A 27,834-nucleotide genomic window follows, 5' to 3' on the forward strand; every position below is an offset into this window, starting at 1 on the left:
TTTTATTGCTGAAGTGTGGGATTCCTGACGGCTCCGAACCACGGCAAGTTAGCGAGGCGGACCGTCGGGCTGAAGGGTTCGAGATGTCCGGTGTTCAGGTGAGTGATGGGTGCATGAGTGTAGAGCCAAGTGTTTGGTGTGTGTATGAAGTGTTTAAAGAAGTTTAATTACCTTTACAGCCTTCCTTCCTTCAGGTCTCAGGAGTCCCTCATCTCACCAGCACAGAAAGCAGAATGGCTGAGAGCTGTCAAAAGTTGCAGCATTCAGCTTTCTGTTCTGGAGAGATCTCTAAATCAGCCCGAGGGGAAGGAATTAACTTAGTGTACAGATTGTCAGTGTTTGACAGCTTCAAAGAGCTGTCAAACGCTGATATTTCATCTGTCAAAAGCTCTTGACAGATGAAATGTCAATCTGTGACGTCACCTGTTGCCGGGTGGCCCTTAATTGGTCTGCCGAGCCCACTGGGCAGGCTCAACAAGGTCAATCAAGTGAAAATCGTGTGGGTTGGCTAGAACTCGATGGAGGCGGGACTACAACCCCGAAAGTTGTAGTCACGCCTCCAGTATCAAAATCCAGCCCTGACTGTTAGCTTTTTGTCACTTCTGGGATTCAGCTGAAAACAAAACTAACAGTAAACATCTTTAAACAGTGCTGGGACATCTCATCTCCCAATTTTAAACACAAGAAATGCTTGCAGCACTGAAGTAGAAAGAACTCTCCTACTTGCAGATACAATCACGGTGTTCCCATATCCAGCCCCAACCTTTCATTGCTTTTCTTCGATTCTTCTGTCATCTCTAATCCTTTACAGCCTGTTTCAGTATTTTGTTACTCTCCATTGATATTACAGCTCTGTTAATCCTTTATTGTATCCATTTTCTCCGATTTGTTGTTTGAAAAAAAAGTGAATAGTTCAGTTAGAAAGGTTAATTAAAATAGCAGAGTACCTGAATAACTTCCAGCACAGATTCTGCCCAAGTGGAATAGTGAAGCTACTCACCATTTAGGTTCACTGTCAGTTAGCAATTTGTGCTCATCATCTTTATTGAAAAGTGAGGTTACTTCTTTCCAACCTTTTAGACTTGCTCCTTGAACCTAAAAATCAAGGGAAGAGTTTATTAATGTAATAATAATTAGCAGGCAAAAAGTGTGTAATGACAGGAATATATCTGGATTCCCTGGAGGGCTCCGTTGGCAAGTGTGGAACAGTCAGACAGATCAGAATGGTCCCAATGCTCTGGGCTGAGTTAGCGGATTTCAGCAGGAGCGACAGTGGAGGTGTGGCAATTGATCTCGGCACTCATGGGTTAGGCAGGAGGGGGGGAAAATTCCAGAGATCTCGCTCCTCAACACCATAGAAACATAAAAGATAGGAGCAGGAGTAGGCCATTCGGCCCCTCCAGCCCACTGAGCCATTTCATGAGATCATGGCTGATCATCCAAATTCAGTACCCTGTCCCTGCCTTCTCCCCATATCCCTTGATCCCTTTAGCCTTAAGAAATATATCCAACTCCTTGAATATATTTAATGAATTGGCCTCAACTGCCTTGTGTGGTAGAGAATTCCACAGGTTCACCACTCTGGGTGAAGAAATTCCTCCTCATCTCGGTCCTAAATTGTTTACCCCTTATCCTTAGACTGTGACCCCTGGTTCTGGACTCCCCCGCCATCGGCCATGCAGTGAACCATGCTAGAATGCACACGTTGAATCGGACTTTGGCTAATATGCCTCACAGTTGAATAGCCGTCAAGATTCAAACTTAAGAATGACCACTTGGGCAAGCTACTGCAGGATGACTAGTGCTTGGAGAGCGAGACTCCAACACAAGTCAGAAAAAAAAGGGGCGGGGGGGGGGGGGGGGGGGAAATGCAGATATGGATTCCTTAGTTCTGACAAAAAACAGCAATTTAAAAATCTTCATATTAATTTGATGCACTGTGGTAAATCCTGACTGCGATAGTGTAAAATGTGTGATAGCGAATCGGCAACCTGTTTTACATCGACTGATTTTTTTCCCCCCCCATTGAAGGCAACAGAAATTAAACTCAGGAGAGATGTAAAACCGGCTGCTGTCGATTCATGATCACCCATTTTACACCATCAGAGTCAAGATCTATCCCACTGTCTCCAACAGCACAATCTACCAATCAGGAAAATAGATAAATGGATAAATAGCAGAGACTAGCATATAGGAGAGCAGATTATACCTCACGTTAAAAGTAACTGGAACCAAGGGAAAACTTGCAAATGACAAGGATTTGTCACATCAGTGGATCATTCTTTTTCTCCCCCCCCCCCCCCCAAAATTCAGAAAACTAGGTGGTGAAGGGCCAAGGCTCACAGTACAGGAGACCACCAAGATTGAAAAGAGGAGAGAAGGCAGGACCAGTCAAATAGAAGTTAGATAATGCCAAACCTGGGTTTTAGAAGCCTGTAGATTGCATGAGGAAGGCAGAGGGAGGTAAGGATATTCATAGTTGAGGACCTAGGAAAGAATGAGTTTGAGTAGGAGACAGTGACAAGTCTGGATTTCAATACAGTGAGGCTGCATGATAGTTGATGTTCCCAATCATCTGGCTTCTACTACAGCTGCACCTATATAACACCATGAACACAGCACTTCATATGGGGGGGGGGGGGGGGGGGCAGGAAGAGAAAAATCTGATAAGACATCAATGAGAGAGAGAGAGAATGGGAAGAGTTAAGGGAGATAGCATAATGGTTATGGCACTGGACTAGCAATCCAGAAGTCACTGTAGTAAATGAAATTAAATTCAGTAAATCTGGTCATTTGTGGGTTAGCACCATGCAAGATTCTGGATTATTGTAAAAATCAAATTATTTATTAATATCCTTCAAAGGAGTGAGACTATCACCCCTACCTTGTCTGGACTACAAGTGGCTCCACTCCCACACTACATGGTTGACTCTTAATACCCTCTGAAGCAACCTAGAAAGCCACGTGCTGTGGAAGATCAACCAGCACTACCTTCTCCTATCTAATTATCCAGCAAGTTAAACACTTATTCAAAATAATTCTTCGTGAAGCCGTTTGCTGTTTTGAAGCTTTACTTGAACAAATTTGTGAAACTGTAAACAAAGATAAAGTATGTTTTGTACATAAACTGAGTACTATACATTTGATATTACATAAGATATAAACATAGTTACAACAGTAGAATAGATTAATTGTATAACTAACAAACATTTGGACTAACTTCTGTAACTATCAAATATTAACCTTTTATAAACATATTATTGTCAAAATACTACTGACAACTTTGCTATTATGCTAACAAGCAAAGATACTCCGATATTGCGCTTGGCCTAACATATGAAATCAGGTTACATTGGATTGTGAAACCCTTATGGAATCCTCCATTACTGCCAGGTTCTTCCTGGAATTCTACTTCCTGGGATTCTACCTCTTGGGTTACACAGGAAGAAAGGTCCGAAGGTCAAATGACCTCTCACGGGAAGAAAGGAACAAAGGTCAAATGACCTCTGCTTCATACAAACACACTGCTAACAATAACCACCACCAGAGGGTGCTGCTATCTGCATGTAAACATGGTCCAGAACAATGGGCACTAAACACAGCCTGGCCAGCATCACTTACATCCAATGATAGCTCGGTCCAACTCCACTTTCACAACATAATCCTTAATAAGACCCCACCATCTTTCCTGCTGTACAGCAAGATATGCAAAATGCCACAAAAGACAGGCTAAAATTTAGCATTAAATTAATAATGCCCAGCAGCCTTATAACAGAGAACATTATCCCAAGACAAATGTGTATGTAAAGTACAGTGGTATTGTTTGAGAGAAAGGACAGTACATAACTGAATTCTAATGTTTTTCACTCAAGTAAAAATACTAAAACATTTAGCGTTAAATATTAATTCACAAATTTATATACAGGGCAACTATAAAACAGTATAGAGCCAGACTTTGCTGTCAGCATGCCGTTCGTTACACTTCCACTTGCCAATAGGCTTTCTATGGGATTTTGCACTGGAACTTACTTAGAATAGTGAATTCAATGCCAAATCAGGTACAGAAAGCAAAATGAGAGAGGAGAGAGAGAGAGAGAGAGAGAGAGGGAAAGAAAGATTGGATTAAGAAAGATGAGACAGAAAGAAAAAAGTTTATAAAAATGATTTACATTTTTAGACTCGCCAATAATGGCCCAGAAATTCGGGTCAGAGGCTTCCCGCGGGTGTAAGCCCCCGAGCTGCACTTAGCTTGCGCGCCAGCCGTGGAGCTGTGGGCCCCCGTGGAATTCCGATCCGGGGCCTGGTCCAGCTGCCGGCGCGCAGTGCTTGCGTGTCCCAGGGGCGCAGTTAGTTCGATGCGTCCCCTGGGATCACGTGGGCCATGGGGAGCCAATCGGAGCAGGGAATGCTCCATTCATAAGTCTGACAGGAAGTGCTGTCAAGACTTATAAATACTACGGCCCCAAAACAACATTAAATCTTCAAATACATTTTTTTTTTTTTTTTTTTAAATCACATTTTTTAAAAACTATAAATTACATGAAATAACTATTTTAATCAAAAATTTAAATTATTGAAAGAAATAATTTTATTTTCTAATGGGGCTAAAAATAAACTTACCTTGCTTTAAAGTATTTAAAAATAATAAACCTGTGGAAAAAATGTTTTAATTTTAATTAATTCACCACTTACCTTGTAAAAAACAGGCCTTACGCCTGCTTTTTACATTTCTAACTTCTGCAGGCTTACCTTCCCGGGAAAACCTGTAAAAAAAACAACGTTCGATGCGCACGCACAGCCTCTCCCGCGCACGAGTTTGACCTCTGAACCCCTGCTTTCAGGGGAATGGAAGTGCCGGTTTCCCATGCATGCACAGTGCATGCAGGAAACCGGCACTTCCATTGGGCCTACAGGCGAGTACCCCGTGCATACTCACACATGGCGACCCGAATTTCTGGGCCATTAATTAAAATCTGAAGGAATGAGACTGCACACTTGTAAAAGTTAATTTTCAATGCCAGAGAGGTTGTTTGGTAGTAATTAAGACTTATCACACCGTTAAAGGGGTACTTAAACTGGAATGGACAAGCCCTAACTTTTTCTGGTGAGTTTAGTTCATATATCAGGTAAGTACAGCAACTTCACGCTGTTCAACGTATTTGAACGATGAGTCAGATGGCGAGATATCATTATCCCGCAGCTTTTGGAGGAGCAGGGCAACTCGGACAGCAACATGTGCCTCACCGTTATTTCAACTGCAAAATACGGCCCATTATTTTTGATTAAAAACCTTGTCTTGATGCTTGAACATAACAGTATCAAGCACCCAACCCCCTCTCTGTCACAATAGAGCTACTCAAAAAACATCTCAGCAGCCAGAACAGGTAACAGGACATGCAAACTCAGGTAAAATTCCACCAGAACAGACTTAAGAAAAGGTAAATAGGAAACTTTATGTACTATAGAATATTAAATGGAGAGTCTTCAAAGTCATCTCCCATTCCTCTGTGTTGCCTGCTGGGTGCCAGCGTAAAGGACATCTCCTCTGGGCTGGAGAGGAAATATCCAGTTGTCATGATCCATGTAGGTACCAATGACATAGGTAGGACAAAGAGGTTCTGCTGGGGTAGTATGAGCAGCTAGGGGCTAAATTAAAAAGCAGAACCACAAAGAAAATAATCTCTGGATTACTACCTGAGCCATGTGCAAATTGGCATAGGGTAAATAAGATCAGAGAGATGAAGGAGTGGCTCAAAGATTGGTGTGGGAGAAATGGGTTTCGATTCCTGGGGCACTGGCACCAGTACTGGGATAAGAGGGAGCTGTTCTGTTGGGATGAGCTTAATTTGAACCAGGCTGGGACCAGTGTCCTGGCAAATCGAATAACTAGGGCTATGGATAGGGCTTTAAACTAAATAGTGGTGGGGAGGGATATGCTGAGCGGAAATTTAAAAAAGTCAAAGAAAAATGAGAAGGCAAAAGTGCAGGGTAGCAATAGGGGTAAATGATAACCAGTGTGAGACAGGAAGGGACAGAGCGATGAGAGTACATCAGACAGAGGGGTCAGAGTAGGGAAAAATGGTAAAAAGACAAAATTAAAGGCTCTATATCTGAACGCACGCAGCATTCATAAGATAGAGGAGTTGACAGCACAAATAGAAATAAATGGGTATGATCTGATAGCCATTACAGAGACGTGGTTGCGAGATGACCAAGGCTGGGAACTGAATATTCAGGGGTATTTGCCATTTCGTAAGGATAGGCAGAAAGGAAAAGGAGGTGGTGTAGCTCTGTTAATAAGGGATGAGATCAGTGCAGAAATGAGAAATGATATTGGCCTAGAAGATCAAGACGTAGAATCAGTTTGGGTGGAGATAAGAAATAATAAGAGTAAGAAGTCACTGGTGGGAGTGATCTACAGGCCCCCAAACAGTAGCCACACTGTAGGACAGAGTATAAATCAAGAAATAATAGAGGCTTGTAAGAAAGGTACAGCTATAATCATGGGAGATTTTAAATCTTCATATTGATTGGACAAAGCAAATTGGCAAAGGTAGACTTGAGGAAGAGTTCTAGAGTGTATACGGGATGATTTCTTGGAACAATACGTTGTGGAACCAACCAGGGAGAAGACCATTTTAGATCTGGTAATGTGTAATGAGGCTGGATTAATTCATGATCTCGAAGTGAAGGATCCTCTTGGGAAGAGTGATCATAGCATGGTAGAATTTCTAATTCAGTTTGAGGGTGAGAAAACTAGGTCTCAAACTAGTTTCCTGAACTTAAAGGTAATTACAAAGGTATGAAGGCAGACTTGGTTAAAGTGGACTGGGAAAATAAATTACAGGGCAAGGCTGTAGAAAAGCAGTAGCAAACATTTAAGTAGATATTTCATAACTCTCAGCAACGATAGATTCCAGTGAGAAAGAAAGACTAAGAGAAGGATGAATCATCCGTGGCTAACGAAGGAAGTAAAGGATGGTATCAAATTGAAAACAAAAGCATACAATGTTGCGAAGAATAGTGAAAGGCCAGGGGATTGGGAAATTTTTTAAAGCAGCAAAGGACAACTAAAAAAATGATAGAGAGAGAGGTTAGCTTATGAGAGTAAGCTAGCAAGAAATATAAAGACAGACAGCAAGAGCTTCTACAGGTATATAAAAAGGAAGAGTAGCTAAAGTAAATGTTGGTCCCCTAGAGGATGAGTCTGGGGAATAATAATGGGAAACAGTAGAGACCTTGAACAAATATTTTGTATCGGTCTTCACGGTAGAAGACACTAAAAGCATCCCAATAATGGATAATCAAGGGGCTACTGGGGTGAGGGGGGAAACGTAAAACAAACAATCACTAGAGAGAAAGTACTAGGCAAACTAAAAGGTGGACAAGTCCCCGGGACCCAATAGCATGCATCTTAGAGTCTTAAAAGAGATGGCTGCAGAGATAGTGGATGCATTGGTTATAATCTACCAAAATTCCCTGGATTCTGGAGAGATCCCAGCAGACTGGAAAACCGCAAATGTAGTGCTCCTATTTAAGAAGGGAGGGAGACAGAAAGCAGGAAACTATAGACCAGTTAGCCTAACATCAGTCATTGGGAAAATGCTGGAGTCCATCATTAAGGAAGTGATAGCAGGAGATTTAGAAAATCATAGTCAAGCAGAGTCAGCATGGTTTTATAAAAGGGAAATCATGTTTGACAAATTTGCTGGAGTTCTTTGAGGATGTAATGAGCAGGGTGGATAAGGGGAACTAGTAGATGTCGTGTATTTGGATTTCCAGAAGGCATTCGATAAGGTGCCACATAAAATGTTACTACACAAGATAAGAGCTCACTGGGTTGGGGGTAATATATTAGCATGAAGAGAGGATTGGTTAACTAACAGAAAATAGAGTTGGGATAAATAGGTCATTTTCAGGTTGGCAAACTAACTAGTGGGGTTCCGCAGGGATCAGTACTGTGGCCTCAACTATTTACAATCTATATTAAATGACTTGGATGAAGGGACTGAGTGTAATGTAGCCAAATTTGCTGATGATACAAAGATAGGTGGGAAAGCAAATTGTGTGGAGAATGCAAAGAATCTCCAAAGGGATATAGATAGGCTAAGTGAGTGAGCAAAAATCTGGCAGATGGAGTTTAATGTGGGAAAATGAGGTTATCCGCTTTGTTGGAAAAATAAAAAAGCAAATTATTTAAATGGGGAGAATTACAAAATGCTGAGCTACAGAGGGATCGGGGGGGCCCTTGTAGATTAATCACAAAAATTTAGGATGCAGGTACAGCAAGTAATTAGGAAGGCAAATGGAGTGTTGGCCTTTATTGCAAAGGGAATGGAGTATAAAAGTAGGGAAGTCCTGTTACAACTGTACAGGGCGTTAGTGAGACCACACCTGGAGTACTGCGTACAGTTTTGGTCTCCTTATTTAAAAAGGAAGGATATACTTGCATTGGAGGCAGTTCAGAGAAAGTTCACAAGGTTGATTCTGGAGATGAAGGAGTTGTCTTACGAAGACAGGTTGGGCCTATAATTGGAGTTTAGAAGAATGAGAAGTGATCTTATTGAAACATAGGATTTTGAAGGGGCTTGACAGGGTAGATGCAGAGAGGATGTTTCCCCTCGTGGGGGAATCTAGAACTAGGGGGCATAATTTCAGAATAAGGGGGCACCCATTTAAATTGGAAATGAGGAGGAATTTCTTCTGAGGGTAGTGAATCTTTGGAATTCTCTTCCCCAGAGAGCTGTGGAGGCTGGGTCATTGAATATATTTAAAGGTGGAGATAGACAGATTGTTGAACGATGAGAGTCAAGGGTTATGGGGAGCAGGCAGGGAAGTGGAGTTGAGGCCAAGATCAGATCAGCCATGATCTTATTGAATGGCAGAGCAGGCTCGAGGGCCCAAATGACCCACTCCTACTCCCATGTCTTATGTTCTATGTAAACTTCATCCTCAGCCCTTGAGACATTAATTGAACCTTCAGTGTATTACAGAAAACTTTGGTTTATCCGGAGGTTATATGTCCGGAATATACTCGATCTAACGGCAAAAATCAGGAGCCGTTTTCTATAAGTTTTTAGTTCTCGTTGCTTTTTTTCCCCCCCCCAAGTCAGGCACTGCAAGGTCTGTAGCTATAGCAACAGCTGCAGCCGACTGTTTAGAAGCTGTTGCTAAGCAAGTGTTTGTTGTCAGATAGAGATGAAAACCTCCGTATGCTTCAACATTAACTTTGTATGTCCGGCAGTTTTGATAGATCGGCAACAGCTCGGTCCTGTCAGTGCCAGATATCAAGTTTCCTGTACTGCCTTGTAGCACTCTTAGCCATCTTTTTAACGTGGTTTGAAACGATTGGCTACTGAATTAGTCCTGTAATTTTGACTTAAATCAAGGTGCATCTTAACATTTCAACAAAAAAAAACATTTGTATTAAGTGTAAAATTGACTTGAAAGCTTAGTGCAATTCAGGTGCTGCAAAATAAAATATATTATTTGTATCAATTTTAGTGACTTTGTCATTTTTAACATCTCAGTTAAATAGTACTGCAGCAGCTTTGGAACTCTGAAGCCACAATAGCTCTGTAAATATTTCTGTTAGTAAGCTGTCCAAGGTCTATTGATCGTGGAGCTGGATCTGGGTGAAGGACGGACAAAGTGGGTGACAGCAAAGGTCACAACTATTGAAACACAAGAAAAGTAAGCGAGAGGGAAAAAAAAAAAAAGAGAATCACAATCAGACAAGGTCCCAATTGTTGTTGTAACTCAACCTCCGCACCCACCTCCCGACCAACCGTGCCAGATTTGCTGCTTTCCTTCTGGTGACATGCCTCACCTCTAACTGGCAACTCCCCACAAGACTACAGCGGAGATCAAGGTGGAAATTTGAACTCCCGAGCAGGAAAGTGGCCCGGCAAGCTGGCTGCACATCCGGTAGCAGCAGCCACTTCAATGGTTGGGCCTCATTAACATGCCGCTGATCGACTTCGACCAAAACCGCTGGCAAGTCGGGTGGTCCGGAGGCCAACTGTCAAGATCAAGCTAAGTGTAGTTCTGGGGCAGTCAGTAGTATGGGAAAGGCGGGGTGGGGAGGGGGTGAATGGAGTCCAGGCAAGGGAGGCCGACACTGCCCTTGTGCAGCCTGCTCAGACTCCTGCTCTTCCTAGCCCCACAAAAGGAAAGTTTTACACCAACTTTGGTGGTCTGACCAGGTTCTTGCTGTGGGCACCCCGTTGACCTCCTGGTTACAATGGCGTCGGGGTCCTATTGACGTAATAGGACGTCGATTTCCAAAATTGTATGAGGATTCCACCTGTGGCAGGCGAGCACCTTATACTCCTGAAAAACAGGCATTTAAAATTGCAACAGATTGGGAACAGAGCGGTTAATTCACCCAATATTTTAACTGTCCACTCTACTGGTTTCTGCCAGATGGGAGGAGTTACAATTCCTCTGCTGCCCCCACCCTCGAGTTCAACCAAGGTATGCAGGATAACCTCTAGTATCTCCATTAATTCTAATATACGGTTTAGACTAGTAATTTTAACCTAACCCTAACCCAACAGGAAATTGGTGGGATTGGATCAGCAGCCCGATTTTCCTTTCCCTTGAAGAAGTCGATGGAAATTTGACCAGTTAGTGTCAGTAGGAAGCTAAATTGGCGAAAGGGGTTGTGAATTTGCTCAGCTCTCATTTTCCGATAGAAACACTAGGAGCATTCAGGAGCAACAAAAACACACCTTGTTAATGGTCTTAATTCTGGATGCTCTAAATGCAGAGTTCCTGTCAGTGTCATACTTGCTTGCAGCCTCCACAGTCGATGTGCGGTAGCAGCCCACCAACGACCCTACCACTATAATCCTAACTTCCATTTTAGCAGGTAAAATGGTTCATCTTCAAAGCCACCTCTTCTGGGCACAACAAAATGGGGTGGGAAGGGGAAAAGAGGATTTCCCCCCCCATCTGCATTTTACTTATTTGAGAGAAAAAAGAGAGCTCAAATTAAGGCAAGTGGTAATAAAACTGCCCAACTATAAAGTAGGAGGCAGGTAAGCAGGCAGTGGCCTGGGTTTTTTCAATGCCTTCATGTTTGCCTCCTTCCTGAAACTGCCCCTCGGGTGTAACCAGTGTTGGCACTGGTGGGAGTTAGTGACTGAATGCTTAGCGCTGCATTCCTCGTATACCCTCAAACAAGGGTATGCAAGGCAACCCACCAATACCCAGTTTACATGCGAGTTACCCAGCATCCGGTGCACGTCTCTACTCCTCTCAAGCCTGCGGTACTGGTATCGGTTTGCTGTCCATCGTTGGATAACTGACATTCTTCTCCAGTAATATGATAGCACATTGCTGGAGAAGGAGGTCAGTGTTTCCGTGCTCGTGAGAAACTGCTCTCCCTTCGAGGGCTGCAGTAATGCTGGCTGCATCACAATTAAAGCTGTTGCAAGGTGACATTTTATTTTAGATTGCTCATTAAACAGAATTGATTCTGAAGCACAAGGTTTCTACACAATTATTTTTTAAATATAGCCAATAGTAAACATTAGATATATTGCAAATATTAGAATGAACAGATTGATTGACTTTGAAATACGAGAGATGATTGAAATCAAGGGCATCACAGCTCTGAGTGAACGATCCATTCTTCTAGTCTTTTGTCTATAGTTTGGGATACTACATGAGGCAAAGAGACAAGTTTTCCTCTCAACTGGCACTCCCACATTGTCATTGCAAAAATGACTATGTAAAAATCAATTAAATTAATAAGCAGTGTCCTTCATTAGTTTCGTTAGCAATCTTTGCATGGTTACTTTTTCTTTTATCTAGCACTGGAAATGCAAACAAAAAAGTCCATGTGTTATTTACATTTTTTGCCAAAAACATCATTCCTAAAATCTTTTCAATACCTCGGCGGATATTCAAAACAAATTAGGTTAGATATTTATTGGGGGTAGTGCCAAATAATTGGAGGGAAGCACGAGGTGCTACAATCAAAAGGGGTTAAAGTTAAATCCAGGGAAGTACAGCAAGTCTAAACGCTCAAGGTGGCGAAGTTAATGGAATGTATAACATGATATAAATGACAGACTTGCATTTCTATAGCAATGCAAGTCTGAGAGATATAAATGGGTATTTATAATTTATAGGATTAGAGGATGTCTAACCAGGCATTATATGGATTTCTGGTAAATTTGGTGATCATGGTATATAGAAACCAACAGTAAACTATGCTAGTGCAGGGATCTGGTACCTGCTGTGGCTTGCCCAATTGTCCACAAGGGGTTGGCAAAACATTTTAACCAGGCATGTAGCATCCCAGGAATAGGGGAGGCATGTATTGACCGGATGGCCTTTTAGTTGGATACATAAAAACATTACAGCTTATAGTCTCTTGACCACTGGCAGTTCAAACTTCGGTGTCATGATGCGAGGAAAATAAAGTGGGGCTAATACTTCCGAAGCAGAGAAGGCCATTTCTTCCGCACTGCTGCAGACAGATTGAATGTTCAGCCTACTCTAGTCATCTCCAATTACTAGACATTTCCAGCCACCTCAGGAGATTGGGGGCCAGAAATGGAAGTCATCATTTGCTGTTGTGTTCCATGTAATGTAAATGAGATGAGCTCCATAGCGCCAGTAGCGGTGGCATATTTTATCCATAACAATCTGGAATGCAAACACGGCATTGAATCAAATACACATTTGCCTCCAGCATATTTAGGAGAAAAGTTCAGATTTTATGCTGGGAGCATGCAATTGGAAAGTTTACCTCATCAATACAATAGTATACAGTGAATATAGGCTATTTTTGAAGTATTGAAGCTTCGAGTGCTAGTATCTCATGCACAGTGGATATAATCCCCAACTCAATCCACTGTGATTGCACTTAACCATCATGCAAGTACTCAGGTCAGTTTTCTTCACAGATTTTACTTGGTTGACATGGATTAACATTTTGTTGCAATAGCCAACGTGCTTGTGAATAGTTTGATGCTATGGATACAAAATGTTCACCACTTACATTTCACAGTTGGGGGAAGAGCACAGAATACCAGCAGTACAAGGGAACCTTAAAATAAGTCAAGGGTAGTAGCTTATTCGATTTGATACAAGTGAAGAACATGGCAATGGAGAAAATAAATGGGACTTAAGATAGGCAAGTCTCCAGGACCGGATACCAACATAGAAGATAGGAGCAGGAGTAGGCTATTCGGCCCCTCGAGCCTGCTTCGCCATTCAATGAGATCATGGCTGATCATCCAAATTCAGTACCCTGTCCCTGCCTTCTCCCCATACCCCTTGATCCCTTTAGCCTTAAGAAATATATCTAACTCCTTCAATATATTTAATGAATTGGCCTCTACTGCCTTCCGTGGCAGAGAATTCCACAGGTTCACCACTCTCTGGGTGAAGAAATTCCTCCTCATCTCTGTCCTAAATGGCTTTCCCCTTATCCTTAGACTGTGATCCCTGGTTCTGGACTCCCTGGCTATCGGGAACATCCTTCCTGCATCTAGTCTGTCTAGTCTTGTTATAAGTTTCAATGAGATCCCCTCATTCTTCTAAACTCCAGCGAGTATAAGCCCAATCAACCCAATCTCTCCTCATATGTCATTCCTGCCATCCCAGGTATCAGCCTGGTGCATCTTCACTGCACTCCCGCCATGGCAAGAACATCCTTCCTCAGATAAGGCGACCAAAACTGCACACAATACTCAAGGTGTGGTCTCACCAAGGCCCTGTACAACTGCAGCAAGACATCCTTGTTCCTGTACTCCAACCCTCTCGCTACAAAGGCCAACATACCATTTGCCTTCTTAACTGCCTGCTGCACGCTTACCTTCAGCGACTGGTGCACAAGGGCACCCAGGTCTCATTGCACCCCCTTCTCCCAATCTATTGCCATTCAGATAATAATCTGCCTTCGTTTGACACCAAAGTGGATAACCTCGCATTTATCCACATTATATTGCATCTGCCATGCTTCTGCCCAATCACCCAACCTGTCCAAATCATCCTGGAGTTTCTCAGCATCCTCCTCACAGCACACACGCCCACCCAGCTTTGTGTCATCTGCACACTTGGATATATTACATCTAGTTCCCGCGTCTAGATTATTAATTTATATTTATATATATGTGAATAGCTGGGGTCCTAGGACCGATCCCTGCGGTACCCCACTAGTCACTGCCTGCCACTCGGAAAAAGACCCGTTTATTCCAACTCTTTGCTCTGTCTGCCAACCAGTTCTCTATCCAAGTCAATACCTTGCCCCCAATCCCATGTGCCTTAACTTTACATGCTAATCCCTTATCGAAAGCCTTCTGAAAGTCCAAATACACCACATCCACTGGTTCGCCTTTATCTATTTTACCAGTTACATCCTCAAAAAATTCCAGTAGATTAGTCAAGTACGATTTACTGTTTGTAAATCCATGTTGACTTTGTCCAATCCTGTCACTGGTGCTCGGCTATTACATCTTTTATAATGGACTCTAGCATTTTCCCCACTACCGATGTCAGGCTTACCGGTCTATAATTCCGTTTTCTCTCTACCACCTTTTTTGAATAGTTTCCACCCTAATGTATTAAAAGAAACAGGTGGGGAATTGTGCCTTTGGATTGGAATATTGTAACTGCCACTCCATTAAGGAGGGATGAAGAAACCAGGAAATTACCACCGGTCAGTTTAACATCAGTTGTTGAGAAGTTACAGGAATCTCAGGGACAGAGTGACTGAGCACTTGAACAAGTAGGAGCTGATCAAAGAGAGTCAGCACAGTTATCCCCTACCAAGGGTAGGTCATGTCAGACCTTTTTGAAGAGGTCACTAACATGGTGGACAGGGGAGTGTCTATGGGAGTTATCTATATTGACTTCCAGAAGACATTAAATAAGGTTCTGCACAAAAAGATTAGTAGCAAAAATAAAAGTGCACATAATTGGAGTGAACCTTGTAACATGAGTTGGGAGGTAGGAGACAGAGAGTAGGGATAAAGAGAATATACACCGATTGGCAGGATGTGACAACTAGCGTTCCCCCAAGGATCTGTACTAGCAACTCAGCTTTTCAACATATATCAATGACTTGGATAAAGGAATAGAAAGTTCTAGATTCAAGGTTGCAGATAATACTAATTTAGGAGGCACAGTAAGTTTTGTAGATGGAAGCAGGAAGTTACAAAGATAGATTAAGTGAATGGGCAAACTGTGGCAGATGGAGTTCAATGTGGAGAAATGTGAGATCAGCCACTTTGGATCCAAGAGAAATAAACTGGATTTTTTTTCTCAAATGGCAGGCTACTAGGAACTGTGGAGGAGCAAAAGGATTTGGGTGTCCATATACACACCAATCACTAAAAGCTAGTATATTAGGTACAAAAAAGTAAAATCAAAAAGGCTAAATGGAAAGTTGGCCTTTCTCTCAAGGGGGTTGGCCTTTCTCTCAAGGGGGTTGGAATACAAAGAGGAGGAAGTTATGCTTCCTATGTACAGAGCTATGTTCAGACCCCATCTGGAGCACGGTGTTCAGTCCTCGCCACCACACCCCAGGAAGGATATATTGGCCTTGGAGGGAGTTTAGTGCAGATTTATACAAGGGCTTAAAGGGTTGAATTCTGAGGATGGTTGCATAAACTTGGCTTACATTCCCTCGAGTATAGAAAAGAAAGAAAAACTTGCATTTATACAGTTCCTTTCATGACCTCAGGTCATCTCAAAGCACTTCACAGCCAATGAAGCCCCTTTGAAGTGTAGTCGCTGTTGTAATGTAGAAGGTTGGGGGGGGGGGGGGGGTGATCTAATCTAATGGAAGTGTTTAAAATTATTTTTAAAAAAAGGATTCAATAAAGTAGATACAGAAGTTATTTCCTTTGGGGAATCCAGAACAAGGGGGCACAATCTTAAAATTAGAGCTAGGCGATTTAAGCAACTTTTCACTAAGAGTAGGGGCAATCTGGAACTCTCTCTCCGCAAAAGGCTGTGGATGCTGGTTCAATTGAAATTTGAGACACGGAGATTGACATTTTTTTTTATTAGGTAAGGGTATCAAGGGATATGGATCAAAGGCTGGTAAATGCAGCTGAGGTGCAGATCAGCCATGATCTGATTGAGTTACAGAACAGGCTCGAGAGGCCGAATGGCCGCCTCCTGTTCATGTGTTTCTGCAAGAATGCCTTTAAATTGGTTAACTTTGTGGTAAACCACTATTGTATATTGCCACCTCTGGGTGGCGCTGTGTATGGAGGCATGCCTCAGCTGACTCCACCCACCACTGTGTGGGTTTCGTTCAGACTTGTTCAGTCACTCACGAAGAAGCATGGTCTCTTCTTAGCTAATAAAAGCCTTATTCATCTCTTCTTTCGACTCATCATCTCTTCTTCGACTCATCACCTTTTATGAAGTAATTGATAAGCGTATCAATTTTATTAGCTAAAAGTTAAATGGCGACACCTGAGGAGCAACAACAGCAACGGATACAGCAGACATTGCTGAGAGCCCTCAGACCACCACGCCTGGACCTCGACCCTCAAGATGTGGGTGCATCAGCCAAGTTTGAACACTGGCTGAGCTGCTTTGAATCCTTCCTCGCAATCTCACAGGTTACAGAGGAGGATCACAAACTGAAAATTTTGACCGCCCAGGTGAGCCATCAAGTATATATGCTAATCCGGGACTCTAATACGTACGTGGCGGCCCTCGAGCTACTAAAAGGGCAATATACGCGCCCAGTGAACACAATTTACGCCCGACACCTCTTGGGATCCCGCAGGCAGCAACCGGGAGAATCGGTAGGGGCATTTGCACGGGCGCTACTGGCACTCTGCAGAGACTGCGATTGTAAAGCGGTAACGGCTGTGGAGCACGCGCAGGGACTCGCCTGTGATGCCTTCGTCAGGGGCCTCCAGTCAGACCACACCCGGCAGAGACTGCTAGAAAGCAAGGAACCCGACCTGAAGACGGCCATTGCCCTTGCGCTCTCGTTAGAGGAGGCCCACCGAAACCTCGAGGCATACCCCCGTAACGGCACCGAGACATGGCAATCGAAACCGTGGGACACGGGACCGCCGCCCCCGGCACCAACCGCTGCAGCGACCCAACTGAGACAGCAGCCTCCGGTAAGAACTGCTTCGATGCCCAGCAACCAGGCCCAAAAATGCTATTTCTGTGGCCAGTTAAAACATCCCAGAGCGCACTGCCCAGCTAAGACAGCTACCTGCTCGGGCTGCGGGAAGAAAGGCCATTACGCTAACGCCTGCAAGGGGAAGCCAGCCAGCAGCGCAGCGTGCGGGCCGTGGGAGCAGCCATCTTATCCGCCATTGTGTACCCCCGGCCGCATGGCATCCGCTGCCATCGTATCCAACGCACTCAACCGCCATTTCGTCACCGGAACCGACCACCGTCTCGGCGGATGACTATAGTGACTCACTAAGCCACATACTGGCCTCCGTGACGCTGGATCAAGGCCACCCTCACCATCTATCCAGCTCCATGATGGATATCGCGGTAAACGGCCGCGCCACCAGTTGCCTGATCGACAGCGGGAGCACAGAGAGTTTCGTCCACCCCGACACGGTACGTAGCCACTCCCTCACGATTCTGCCAACGCACCATCGCATTTCTATGGCGTCCAAGTCCCAGTCAATGGACATCAGCGGCTACTGTGTGGGGACCCTGTCAGTAGGGGGCACTGAATATCAAAAATTTAAACTGCTAGTCCTGCCCCGTCTTTGCGCTGCCGTCCTGCTAGGGTTGGATTTTCAGTGCCACCTTAAGAGTGTCACACTAGCATACGGTGGACCCCTCCCCCCACTCACAGTCTGCAACCAACAACTTTTAAATCGCCCGCTGCAAACCACCTGCAGCCTTTCCACATTAAAAGTCCCCCCCCCTCCCCTGTTCGCTAACCTCACCCGCGACTGTAAACCCATCGCTACCAAAAGCAGGCGGTACAGTGCCGGGGACAGAGCTTTTATCAGCTCTGAGGTGGAGCGGCTCTTGAAGGAGGGCATTATCGAAGGTAGCACTAGCCCCTGGCGAGCCCAGGTTGTAGTCGTTAAAACCACTGCAAAACGCCGCATGGTAATCGACTACAGCCAAACCATAAACCGGTACACCCAGCTGGACGCGTACCCCCTCCCTCGCATATCTGATATGGTCAATCAGATTGCGCAATACAAAGTATTCTCCACCATCGACCTTAAGTCAGCGTACCACCAGCTGCCCATCCGCCATGAGGACCGCCAGTATACTGCCTTCGAGGCAAACGGCCGCCTCTACCACTTCCTTAGGGTCCCCTTCGGCGTCACCAACGGGGTTTCGGTCTTCCAAAGGGAGATGGACCGAATGGTTGACCAGAACGCGCTGCGGGCAACCTTCCCCTATTTGGATAACGTCACCATCTGCGGCCACGACCAGCAGGACCACGACGTTAATCTAGCAAATTTCCTCCGTACGGCCCAACGGCTGAACCTAACGTACAATAAGGAAAAATGTATGTTTCACACCAAGCGCCTGGCCATCCTCGGCTGCGTGGTGGAGAACGGAGTCATCGGGCCCGACCCCGACAGAATGCGCCCCCTAATGGAGCTACCCCTTCCCCACTGCCAAAAAGCACTGAAGAGATGCCTGGGGTTTTTCTCCTACTACGCCCAGTGGGTGCCCCTCTATGCAGACAAAGCCAGGCCCCTCATCAAAGCCACCTCCTTCCCCCTGACACCAGAGGCGTGTGCAGCCTTCACTCTTATCAAGAACGATATCGCGAAGGCCGCAATGCACGCGGTGGATGAGTCCATCCCCTTCCAAGTGGAGAGCGATGCCTCCGACTTCGCCCTAGCCGCGACCCTTAACCAGGCGGGCAGACCCGTGGCCTTTTTCTCAAGGACCCTCCAGGGCCCCGAGACGAGACACTCCTCCGTCGAAAAGGAGGCCCAGGCTATTGTAGAAGCGGTGCGTCACTGGAGGCATTACCTGGCCGGGAAACGATTTACCCTGCTCACTGACCAGCGTTCAGTAGCTTTTATGTTTAATAATAAGCAGAGGGGTAAAATCAAGAACGACAAGATCTTGAGGTGGAGAATCGAACTCTCCACCTACAATTATGATATCTTGTATCGGCCAGGGAAACTCAATGAGCCCCCAGATGCCCTATCACGTGGTACATGCGCCAACGTGCAGAGTGATAGGCTGCAGTCCCTCCACAATGACCTCTGCCACCCGGGGGTCACCAGGTTTTTCCATTTTATCAAATCCCGTAACCTGCCCTACTCCATCGAGGAGGTCAGGACCATGACCAAGAGCTGCCAAATCTGCGCCGAGTGCAAACCGCACTTCTATAGGCCGGACAGAGCAAGCCTGATCAAGGCCACCCGCCCCTTCGAACGCCTGAGCGTCGATTTTAAAGGGCCCCTCCCCTCCGCTGACCGCAATGTGTACTTCCTCAACATAGTTGATGAGTACTCCCGTTTCCCCTTTGCCATCCCTTGCCCAGACATGACCAGTACCACGGTCATCAAGTGTCTGAATGACATCTTCGCTCTGTTCGGGTTCCCCAGCTATATACATAGCGACAGGGGCTCATCGTTCATGAGCGACGAACTTCGGCAGTACCTGCTAACAAGAGGTATCGCCATGAGCAGGACCACCAGTTACAACCCCCGGGGGAACGGCCAGGTGGAAAGGGAGAATGCGACAGTTTGGAAGGCAGTCCTCTTAGCACTAAAATCTAAGGGCCTTCCGACCTCCCGCTGGCAGGAGGTCCTCCCTGCAGCGCTTCACTCCATTCGGTCACTGCTTTGTACTGCCACTAATGCGACCCCTCATGAGAAAATGTTCGTTTTCCCCCGGAAGTCTACATCGGGAACCTCGCTACCGGCATGGTTGACTTCTCCTGGGCCCGTCCTACTGCGGAGGCACGTGAGGACGCATAAAACGGACCCCCTGGTCGAGCGGGTGCACCTCCTACACGCCAACCCCCAGTATGCCTGGGTGACATACCCAGACGGGCGGGAGGACACGGTCTCCATACGAGATCTCGCACCCTCGGGTACCCCTGAATTACCACCGTTATCCCCCTTACCACCGTTATCCCCCTTACCACTGTTATCCCCCACCACCCCTCCCAACCCAACCCCTGCAGACGGCATGCCAAAGCCCCAGGAATCTTCGCCAACCACCCAGACACCAGACCCGACGTCGGATGCTGCAACACCACCGCCGCCACCACGACGATCAGGACGTCAGACAAGGCCTCCTGATAGACTTAACTTGTAGTACCCTTCACCCCGCCGGACTTCACATTAAACAAGGGGTGAATGTGGTAAACCACTATTGTATATTGCCACCTCTGGGTGGCGCTGTGTATGGAGGCATGCCTCAGCTGACTCCACCCACCACTGTGTGGGTTTCGTTCAGACTTGTTCAGTCACTCACGAAGAAGCATGGTCTCTTCTTAGCTAATAAAAGCCTTATTCATCTCTTCTTTCGACTCATCATCTCTTCTTCGACTCATCACCTTTTATGAAGTAATTGATAAGCGTATCAAACTTTTAAAAGGAAGCCCATTTATGAACTGTAGCATAAACATGGAATCAAATCTGTGGTCTCTGGTTTCGACAGCTTAGTATTACAAAAGGTAGGCCAGAGAGCTTGTGCTGATTCTTGCAAGCTTTGGATCGAATCAATATATATTTGCACTTGTTTCTGGAATGAAAATTAGTTCACTTGTTTTAAGCAATTTATCCATTTGCAGAACATTAACCACTGTGATCCTTACTCAAATTGTAATTAAACTACAAGCTTTTTGTTTAAAAAAAGGACAATCTGCATGGAGAACATTAATTGTATATGGAAAGAGAAAACCTTTGCATCATTTGTCACAAGATCGTATGTACGTGACAAGATACACATTTCAACTTGATTTGGGTCACTGGATCAGGTTTACAAATTAAAAGTTTGCCAAGCACCTTCATTTAAAAAAAAAAAAAAAAAAAAAAAGTGTCCCTTTTAACAAATAGCGTACCTTCACAATAATAATACTCCCATTTCCTTAAGCTTTGTTTTCCTTTTATAGGAGCAACCCAAATTGAGGTATATTTTATTTCCTCCCACCATCAGATGTCCCCACATCAAGCAGCGTTGTCAGACAGCAGGGGAAGTGCACTTCCCCACAGGGCAGGGAAAAAAATAATTAAAATGGCCAGGTCACCCCCAGCTGCTCTCGTGCAGCTCCTAGCAACCCAGATCTAGATTAAGTGGCATGTTGTGTTTTCCAGTACCATAGATGACCATTTACTTACCATTGCGCTGCACAGATGGCCGCTTGTTTTGATAGCTGCAACAATCAGCACAGAAGCAAATTCCCACCATTTGTTCAATCGATCAGCTCATAGTGTTAGTAATACACACAACGCTGCAATGTTACCAGTGAAGATTAAAAGCTTTGTGCTGTTGTCTAGTGCATGTGCCTCAGAAGACATCACCAAATAGGTCACCAGAAATAAACTGCCAAAAATGTCGCTGTCCTGACGTGGACTTCCCACCCACCCCCTCCAATTTGCTCTCCATTCTCCCCCAAGACCCCAACTCTTAAAGGTTAAAGTGGGGGGCAGTGGCAAAGCAAGATGAGAAAGATTCATTGCAGAAATTAATTCAGTATGTTTTTGTTTCCAATGCAGAATGCCTAGTTAGTTGGTTACAGCTATGGTGCACAGGTAACAGAAATCAAACAGGTTAGCATAGAAAAAATTCCACACATTTCTTCAGCTTATCAAATTCCTTCTGTTCTTCCATACAGTGCAGTATTAAAGGGACACTTGTCTGGTAAAATGGATTCCTTTTATCCTCTAACCAAAGATGCAACTGGAAATGCAAGAACATTTTCTGCAATGTAATATTTTCCACCGTGGGGAAATACTGCAGCTGCTTTACCGGCATACAATATCGTTATCGTGTAAACATAGGCCCGGAATTTGTGGTCGGAGGCGTACCTCCAGAGTACGCCTCCGACCCGCTAAAAATATATAAACTTACCTTCTGGCTCCCTGGCTGCGGAGACTTCGTGTCCTGGGCCTGCGGACATCGCATGCACAAAGGCCCACGGATCCCAGGGACGCAGGCGGTTCAGAAGCATTCCAGGGATCAGGTGGGCCAGGTCATCCAATCAGAAAGGAGGATTCCATTGCTGTCATTGCCACACAGAATCCCCTAATGACAAACAATGGAATCCCCCAAATAATTACAGAACGTACACAATTCAAATAAAAATAAATGTTCTCATTTTCAAATTTAACAAAGTCCCTTCAATAAATCAAACAATAAAAAAATGTATTCTTTGAAAAATAATTTTAAAGATTTTAATCTGGGCCAAAATTTTCATAAAGTAATTAAGTGCTTTAACATCATTTTTTAATTTTAAGATTTATAGTAACCCTTATGCTGGTGAAAGCAGGCCCTACGCCTGCTTTTACCAGCTGCAAGAGTTTTGTGGGCATTTGCTGGGCAGTAGTGGGGCAAATAGCCCACCTCTGCGCCAGCGAACGTGATTTTACTTTCGGTTTGGTAGACCGGTCGAGGCGAACTTGACAGATTGCAAGTTACAGGTTCTCACGCATGCGGAAACCCGGCACTTGCGGGGCTTTTTAAGAAGGCTTACGACGGTGTACGCTGGACACCGCAAAATCCAGGCCACAGTTTTGGAGGGAGTTGTCCAAGCAACTAAAGGCACTTTATCTTACTCCAGTGCCACTGGCCGCCAAACAGGCAGATCGCAGGTTGTTGACAACACGGGCAAGTATAAACTTGCTGTCCTCCGCATGTCTAACAGCAGTAAATACCCAGTTTATCCATGGGTCCTTTGATCTGCTACTGGTGTCACAACCTCCTTTCATGGCCTCAAATGTGCCGAGCTGGGTCACAATGCAAAATATCATCATAAGAAAAGGCACACTGATGCAAAGTGCACCAAAAATTTCCAGGCTTCATTCAAATGAAGGACAATATTTCATGAACATGCAAACAATGCAGCCCTTTGCCTCTGCTCTGCTCTAGGCCTGTTGGAGGAGATTAATTTGAAAAATGGACACCCAGTCTTCTGCACATCTGTTCTGCATTACCTGAATCAGCCTTCAACATAACTGGTGGGGCACACAGAAGTGGCTTCGACATCAATCTCCCGGGACCCAAGATTTAACTTTAAGCTCCTTTAAGCTTCCCAAAAACTCCTCTAAAAAGGACAGTGATGTTCCTTTAAGTTAAAGGTTTATCAAGTACAGCTGAACAGAGCACTTAACCACTGTATGGGGTGATTGGTATGAGGTGCCGATTAAAATCTTTAAGAGAATGGCCACTTAACTTTTAGTAGTTTAATGAATGTCAAATGCATTACAATAACTTGAATTTATATAGCACCTCTAAAGTAGTAAAATGTCCCAAGGCGCTTCACAGGAGCGATTATCAAACAAAATTTGACACCGAGCCACATAAGGAGATATTAGGGCAGGTGACCAAAAGCTCGGACAAAGAGGTAGATTTTAAAAGGAGCATCTTAAAGAGGAAAGAAAGGCGGAGAGGTTTAGGGAGGGAATTCCAGAGCTTAAGGCCAGCTGCCAATGGTGCAGCGATTAAAATCAGGGATGCACAAGAGGCCAGAATTGGAGGAGCGCAGAGATCTGAGGGTTGTATGGCTGGAGGAAGCTACAGAGATAGAAACATAGAAGATAGGAGCAGGAGCAAGCCATTCGGCCCCTTGAGCCTGTTCCGCCATTTAAGGAGATCATGGCTGATCATCCAAATTCAGTACCCTGTCCCTGCTTTCTCCCCATATCCCTTTAGCCTTAAGAAATATATCTAACTCCTTCTTGAATATATTTAATGAATTGGCCTCAACTGCCTTGTGTGGTAGAGAATTCCACAGGTTCACCACTCTGGGTGAAGAACTTCCTCCTCATCTCAGTCCTAAATGACTTACCCTTTATCCTTAGACTGTGACCCCTGGTTCTGGACTCCTCCGCCATCAGGAACATTCTTCCTGCATCTAGTCTGTCTAGTCCTGTTAGAATTTTATAAGTTTCAATGAGATCCCCTCATTCTTCTAAACTCTAGCGAATATAAGCCTAATCGACTCAATCTCGCCTCATACACCATTCCTGCCATCCCAGGTATCAGTCTGGTGAATCTTCGCTGCACTCTCTCCATGGCAAGGACATCCTTCCTCAGATAAGGTGACCAAAACTGCACACAATACTCAAGGTGTGGTCTCACCAAGGCCCTGTACAACTGCAGCAAGACATCCTTGCTCCTGTACTTGAATCCTCTTGCTATGAAGGCCAACATACCATTTGCCTTCTTAACCACCTGCTGCACACCTACATGCTTACCTTCAGCGACTGGTGCACAAGAACACCCAGGTCTCGTTGCACTTCCCCTTTTCCCAATCTATTGCCGTTCAGATAACCAGTCTTCCTGTTTTTGCCACTGAAGTGGATAACCTTGCAATTATCCACATTATACTGCATTTGCCATGCATCTGCCCAATCACCCAACCTGTCCAAATAGGGAGGGGCGAGGCCATGGAGGGATTTGAAAACAAGGATAAGAATTTTTAAATCGAGACATTGCCGGACCAGGAGCCAACATAGGTCAGTGAGCACAGGGGTAATGGGTGAATGGGACTTGGTTCAAGTTAGGATACAGGCAGCAGAGTTTTGCATAAGCTCAAGCTTAGAGAGTGGAAGATGGGAAGCCAGCCAGAAGAACATGGGAATAGTCAAGACTAGAAGCAACAATAATTAATAATAATAATAAAACTTTATTGTCATTGCACAAGTACATGAACGACGAAATGTGATCTTGCAAGCTCCCATGACTGGGAGAAGCAAAGCCGCTGCGTCGGTGCGCGCCGCCATTCCATTTCCACCATTCCTCCTGTCCGACAATCTTCAGCCCAACGCCCGGGCCTGCTCACCAGCCGCTCCTCCCGGGGCTCCTTCCGTGACCTTCTGCACCTGGTCTTCCCTGATGGTCACCCCTCCAGGTACTTAACCAGGCCTGGCTCTGCTTAGCTTCCAAGCCTTGGCCAGTGACCCTGTCCCTAGTCCCAGGAGCATGGATGAGGGTTTCAGCAGTGGATGAGCTGAGGCGGGGTGGAGATGGGCGCTGTTACGGAGGTGGAAGTAGGCGGTCTCGGTGATGGAGAGAATGTGATCGGAAGCTCATCTCAGGGTCAAATACAACACCAAGGGAGTGAACAGGCTGGTTCAGCCTCAGACAGTTGCCAGGGAGAGGGATGGAGTCAGTGGCTAGGGAACAGAGTTTGTGGCGGGAACTAAAGACAATGGCTGCAGTCTTCCCAATATTTAGTTGAAGGAAATTTTTGCTCCTCCAGTAATGGATGTCGGACAAGCAGTCTGACAAATCAGACAGTGGAGAGGGTTGAGCGAGATGGTGAATACCTATCACACACATACCTGGATTACTTCAGTCTGCCAAGAAAGTGACAATAATCAGGCTTTGATCTGTTATGGAGACTTTCTTCAATCCACTTTCCAATAAGTCAGTCAGTGTGTGCGAGTCCTGTAAATACTACACTGGCCCTCTTAAGGGAGCTATGTATATTTGCATCTAACTAAGCTATAGGAGGTTGAAGCAGCAGATAGCTGGATTAGCACAGACCAGTTATAGCATTCAATAGTACAGTCTATACATCATGGCTTTTTGCTAATTCCATACCCCTTGATGCCTTGTGTCTAGAAATCTATCTACAGGTTGAACCCCGGTAATCCGACACCCGATGGTCCAGCACCTTCAGTGGTCCGGCACGATTTGAAACCGGCGGTCTTATGTTAACGAACTCGATTTTGGGTATACAAAGCATCATTCCCACATTTGCAGCTTACGCAAAACTCAAACGTAGTAAGCAGTGAAGAGGATAACTTCAGGATGCATTTCAGGACGAAAAAGCCAGACGGGTGAAAGGGACAGACACATAGAAAGGCAGACGGGGTGTTATTTACACAACCTTCAGTGGTTCGGAATTTTCAATGGTCCGGCACCGGCCTGGTCCCGAGGGTGCCGGATTACCAGGGTCCAACTTGTATCGCCTTCTTAAATATATTCAGTGACTTGGCCTCCACAGCCTTCTGTGGTAGAGAATGCCACAGGTTCACCACCCTCTGAGTGAAGAAATTTCTCATCAGTCCTAAATGTCCTACCCCGTATCCGGAGACTGACCCCTCGTTCTAGACCCCCCCCCCCAGCCAGGGGAAACAGGCAGAACTTCTCTGGTACAGATTTCTATGGTTGAATTAGTTACCAAATGACAATTTTGCTTTTATTTTGCAGAATTAGTATGCTAATGACACACGACCCTTGAGTAACTGACCAGTATTTGCACCCATACATTTTGCTCCATTGCCAACTGTTGCAAGAAATTAGGTAGAGCAGAGCAAAATAGAAAGAGGCTATTTCTGCAAGGTCCGGAGTTCACTTCTTTGCAGAGGGGATAATTAAGTGATAATGGAGGTGTTGTACTGTACTGGGAAATTGAAGAGTAGGTCAGTCAGTTGGAGGAGACCAAAGGCCAAGCTTTCAAATCAGCTCACTGGCCTCAATTGCTCACACCATCCGCATCATCATATTTAGTGCATTAGATTTAGATTCTCAGCAACATTTTATGACGTTTTCCTAAAGTTGAAGACATTTTCTGACAGCACGAGTTACTGCTGTAACTAATTTAAATAGCATCACCTGGAGAGGCCATGGCTAAGCTGGCTGCAAAACTCTCCTGACAAAGCCAAAAATGCTGAAATGACCTCAATTTTTTTTTAAGCCAACATTGCAGAAGGAAAATCCATTAACGGGTGGAGTTGTGTGAGAGAGGACAGTGGATGCAAGACTGTACACGTTATATTGGCCCAGGTTTTGTGGTCAGCGGCGAACGAACAGCGTTCACCGTTCATTACACTTTCCCACAGACTTTGTGGGCCTTTGCTCTGCGACTTGCAGTAAATAAAAATCCATTTCAGTGTGACCCCCTCTATCGAGGATCTGGAACCTGTGAACAGGTTAAGCAACTGCATGTCTCTTTAATCAACCAGATTGAAGAATTCTTACTGAGACACGCTGGGTTGGATTTTCTCAGCCCCGAGGGGAGTATGGCAGCGGGACTGCCAGGAAAGTTTCAGAATTTGGGGCGGCTGGCAAACTTGCCCCCATCCCACCTCCGTGCCCTCTTGCCAGGAAGCCATCCGGCCCCGGGTCCCGTCTCCTTGGAGACGGGAAGGGATTAAAGCCTATCAACAGGCAGAAAATAGGATTATCCCCATTTTTGGCGCTGAAGTGCGGGCTTCCCGACCTGGGGGATCCCCGCCGGGGTGGAGGAGTCGAGTAGGAGATCTGTGGGGGTCGGAGGGCTCTGAAAGTGTGATGTAGAGGTGAGTGATGGGTGCAGTGCTAAGTATGTGAGGAGAGTGTAAAGTGTTAGAAAATGTTAACTTACCTTTGCTTCTACCTACAGCCGCTGTGGAGCCAGAGTCCCCAACATCTCCATTGTATAGATCACAGACTAGTTGTTGCATCCTCCGACCCAACAGCCAGCTGATTTCTGCAAAGTAGAAAGGTTTGATGAGTCCTGAACACAAGAACTCATCAAACTACACAGAACGTCAGTATTTGCCAGCTTCACAGAGCTGTCAAACGATGACATTTCTTCTTTCAAAAAGTTCTCGACAGCTGACATGTCATACGTTGATGTGCTGTCACGGACTTCCCCCTAATTGGCCTGCTGAGCCCGCCGGGTGGGCTTAACAAGGTCAATCAGGGGAAATTCCCGCTGGTTGGCCAGAA

General features: G+C 45.2%; 1 protein-coding gene across 2 annotated transcripts in view; it reads right to left on the minus strand.

Annotated features, from left to right (window-relative positions):
- LOC147112294 (testis development-related protein-like) overlaps positions 1-27,834 on the minus strand; it is a 76,596-nt gene that overhangs the window by 31,419 nt on the left and 17,343 nt on the right. The window contains exons 3-4 of one of the 2 annotated variants that reach the window (XM_085996430.1): positions 2,419-2,487; positions 1,001-1,095 (exon numbers count right to left, since the gene is read on the minus strand). In XM_085996430.1, coding sequence (XP_085852556.1) covers positions 1,001-1,095; positions 2,419-2,487 — 164 coding nt within the window. The remainder of the gene's footprint in view (positions 1-1,000; positions 1,096-2,418; positions 2,488-27,834) is intronic. The other variant, XM_085996431.1, reaches the window with a different exon arrangement.

This window comes from Somniosus microcephalus, chromosome 9, assembly GCF_052327205.1.
Source record: "Somniosus microcephalus isolate GS21.2 chromosome 9, FLI_Smic_1.0, whole genome shotgun sequence".
NCBI classification, from domain to species: domain Eukaryota; kingdom Metazoa; phylum Chordata; class Chondrichthyes; order Squaliformes; family Somniosidae; genus Somniosus; species Somniosus microcephalus.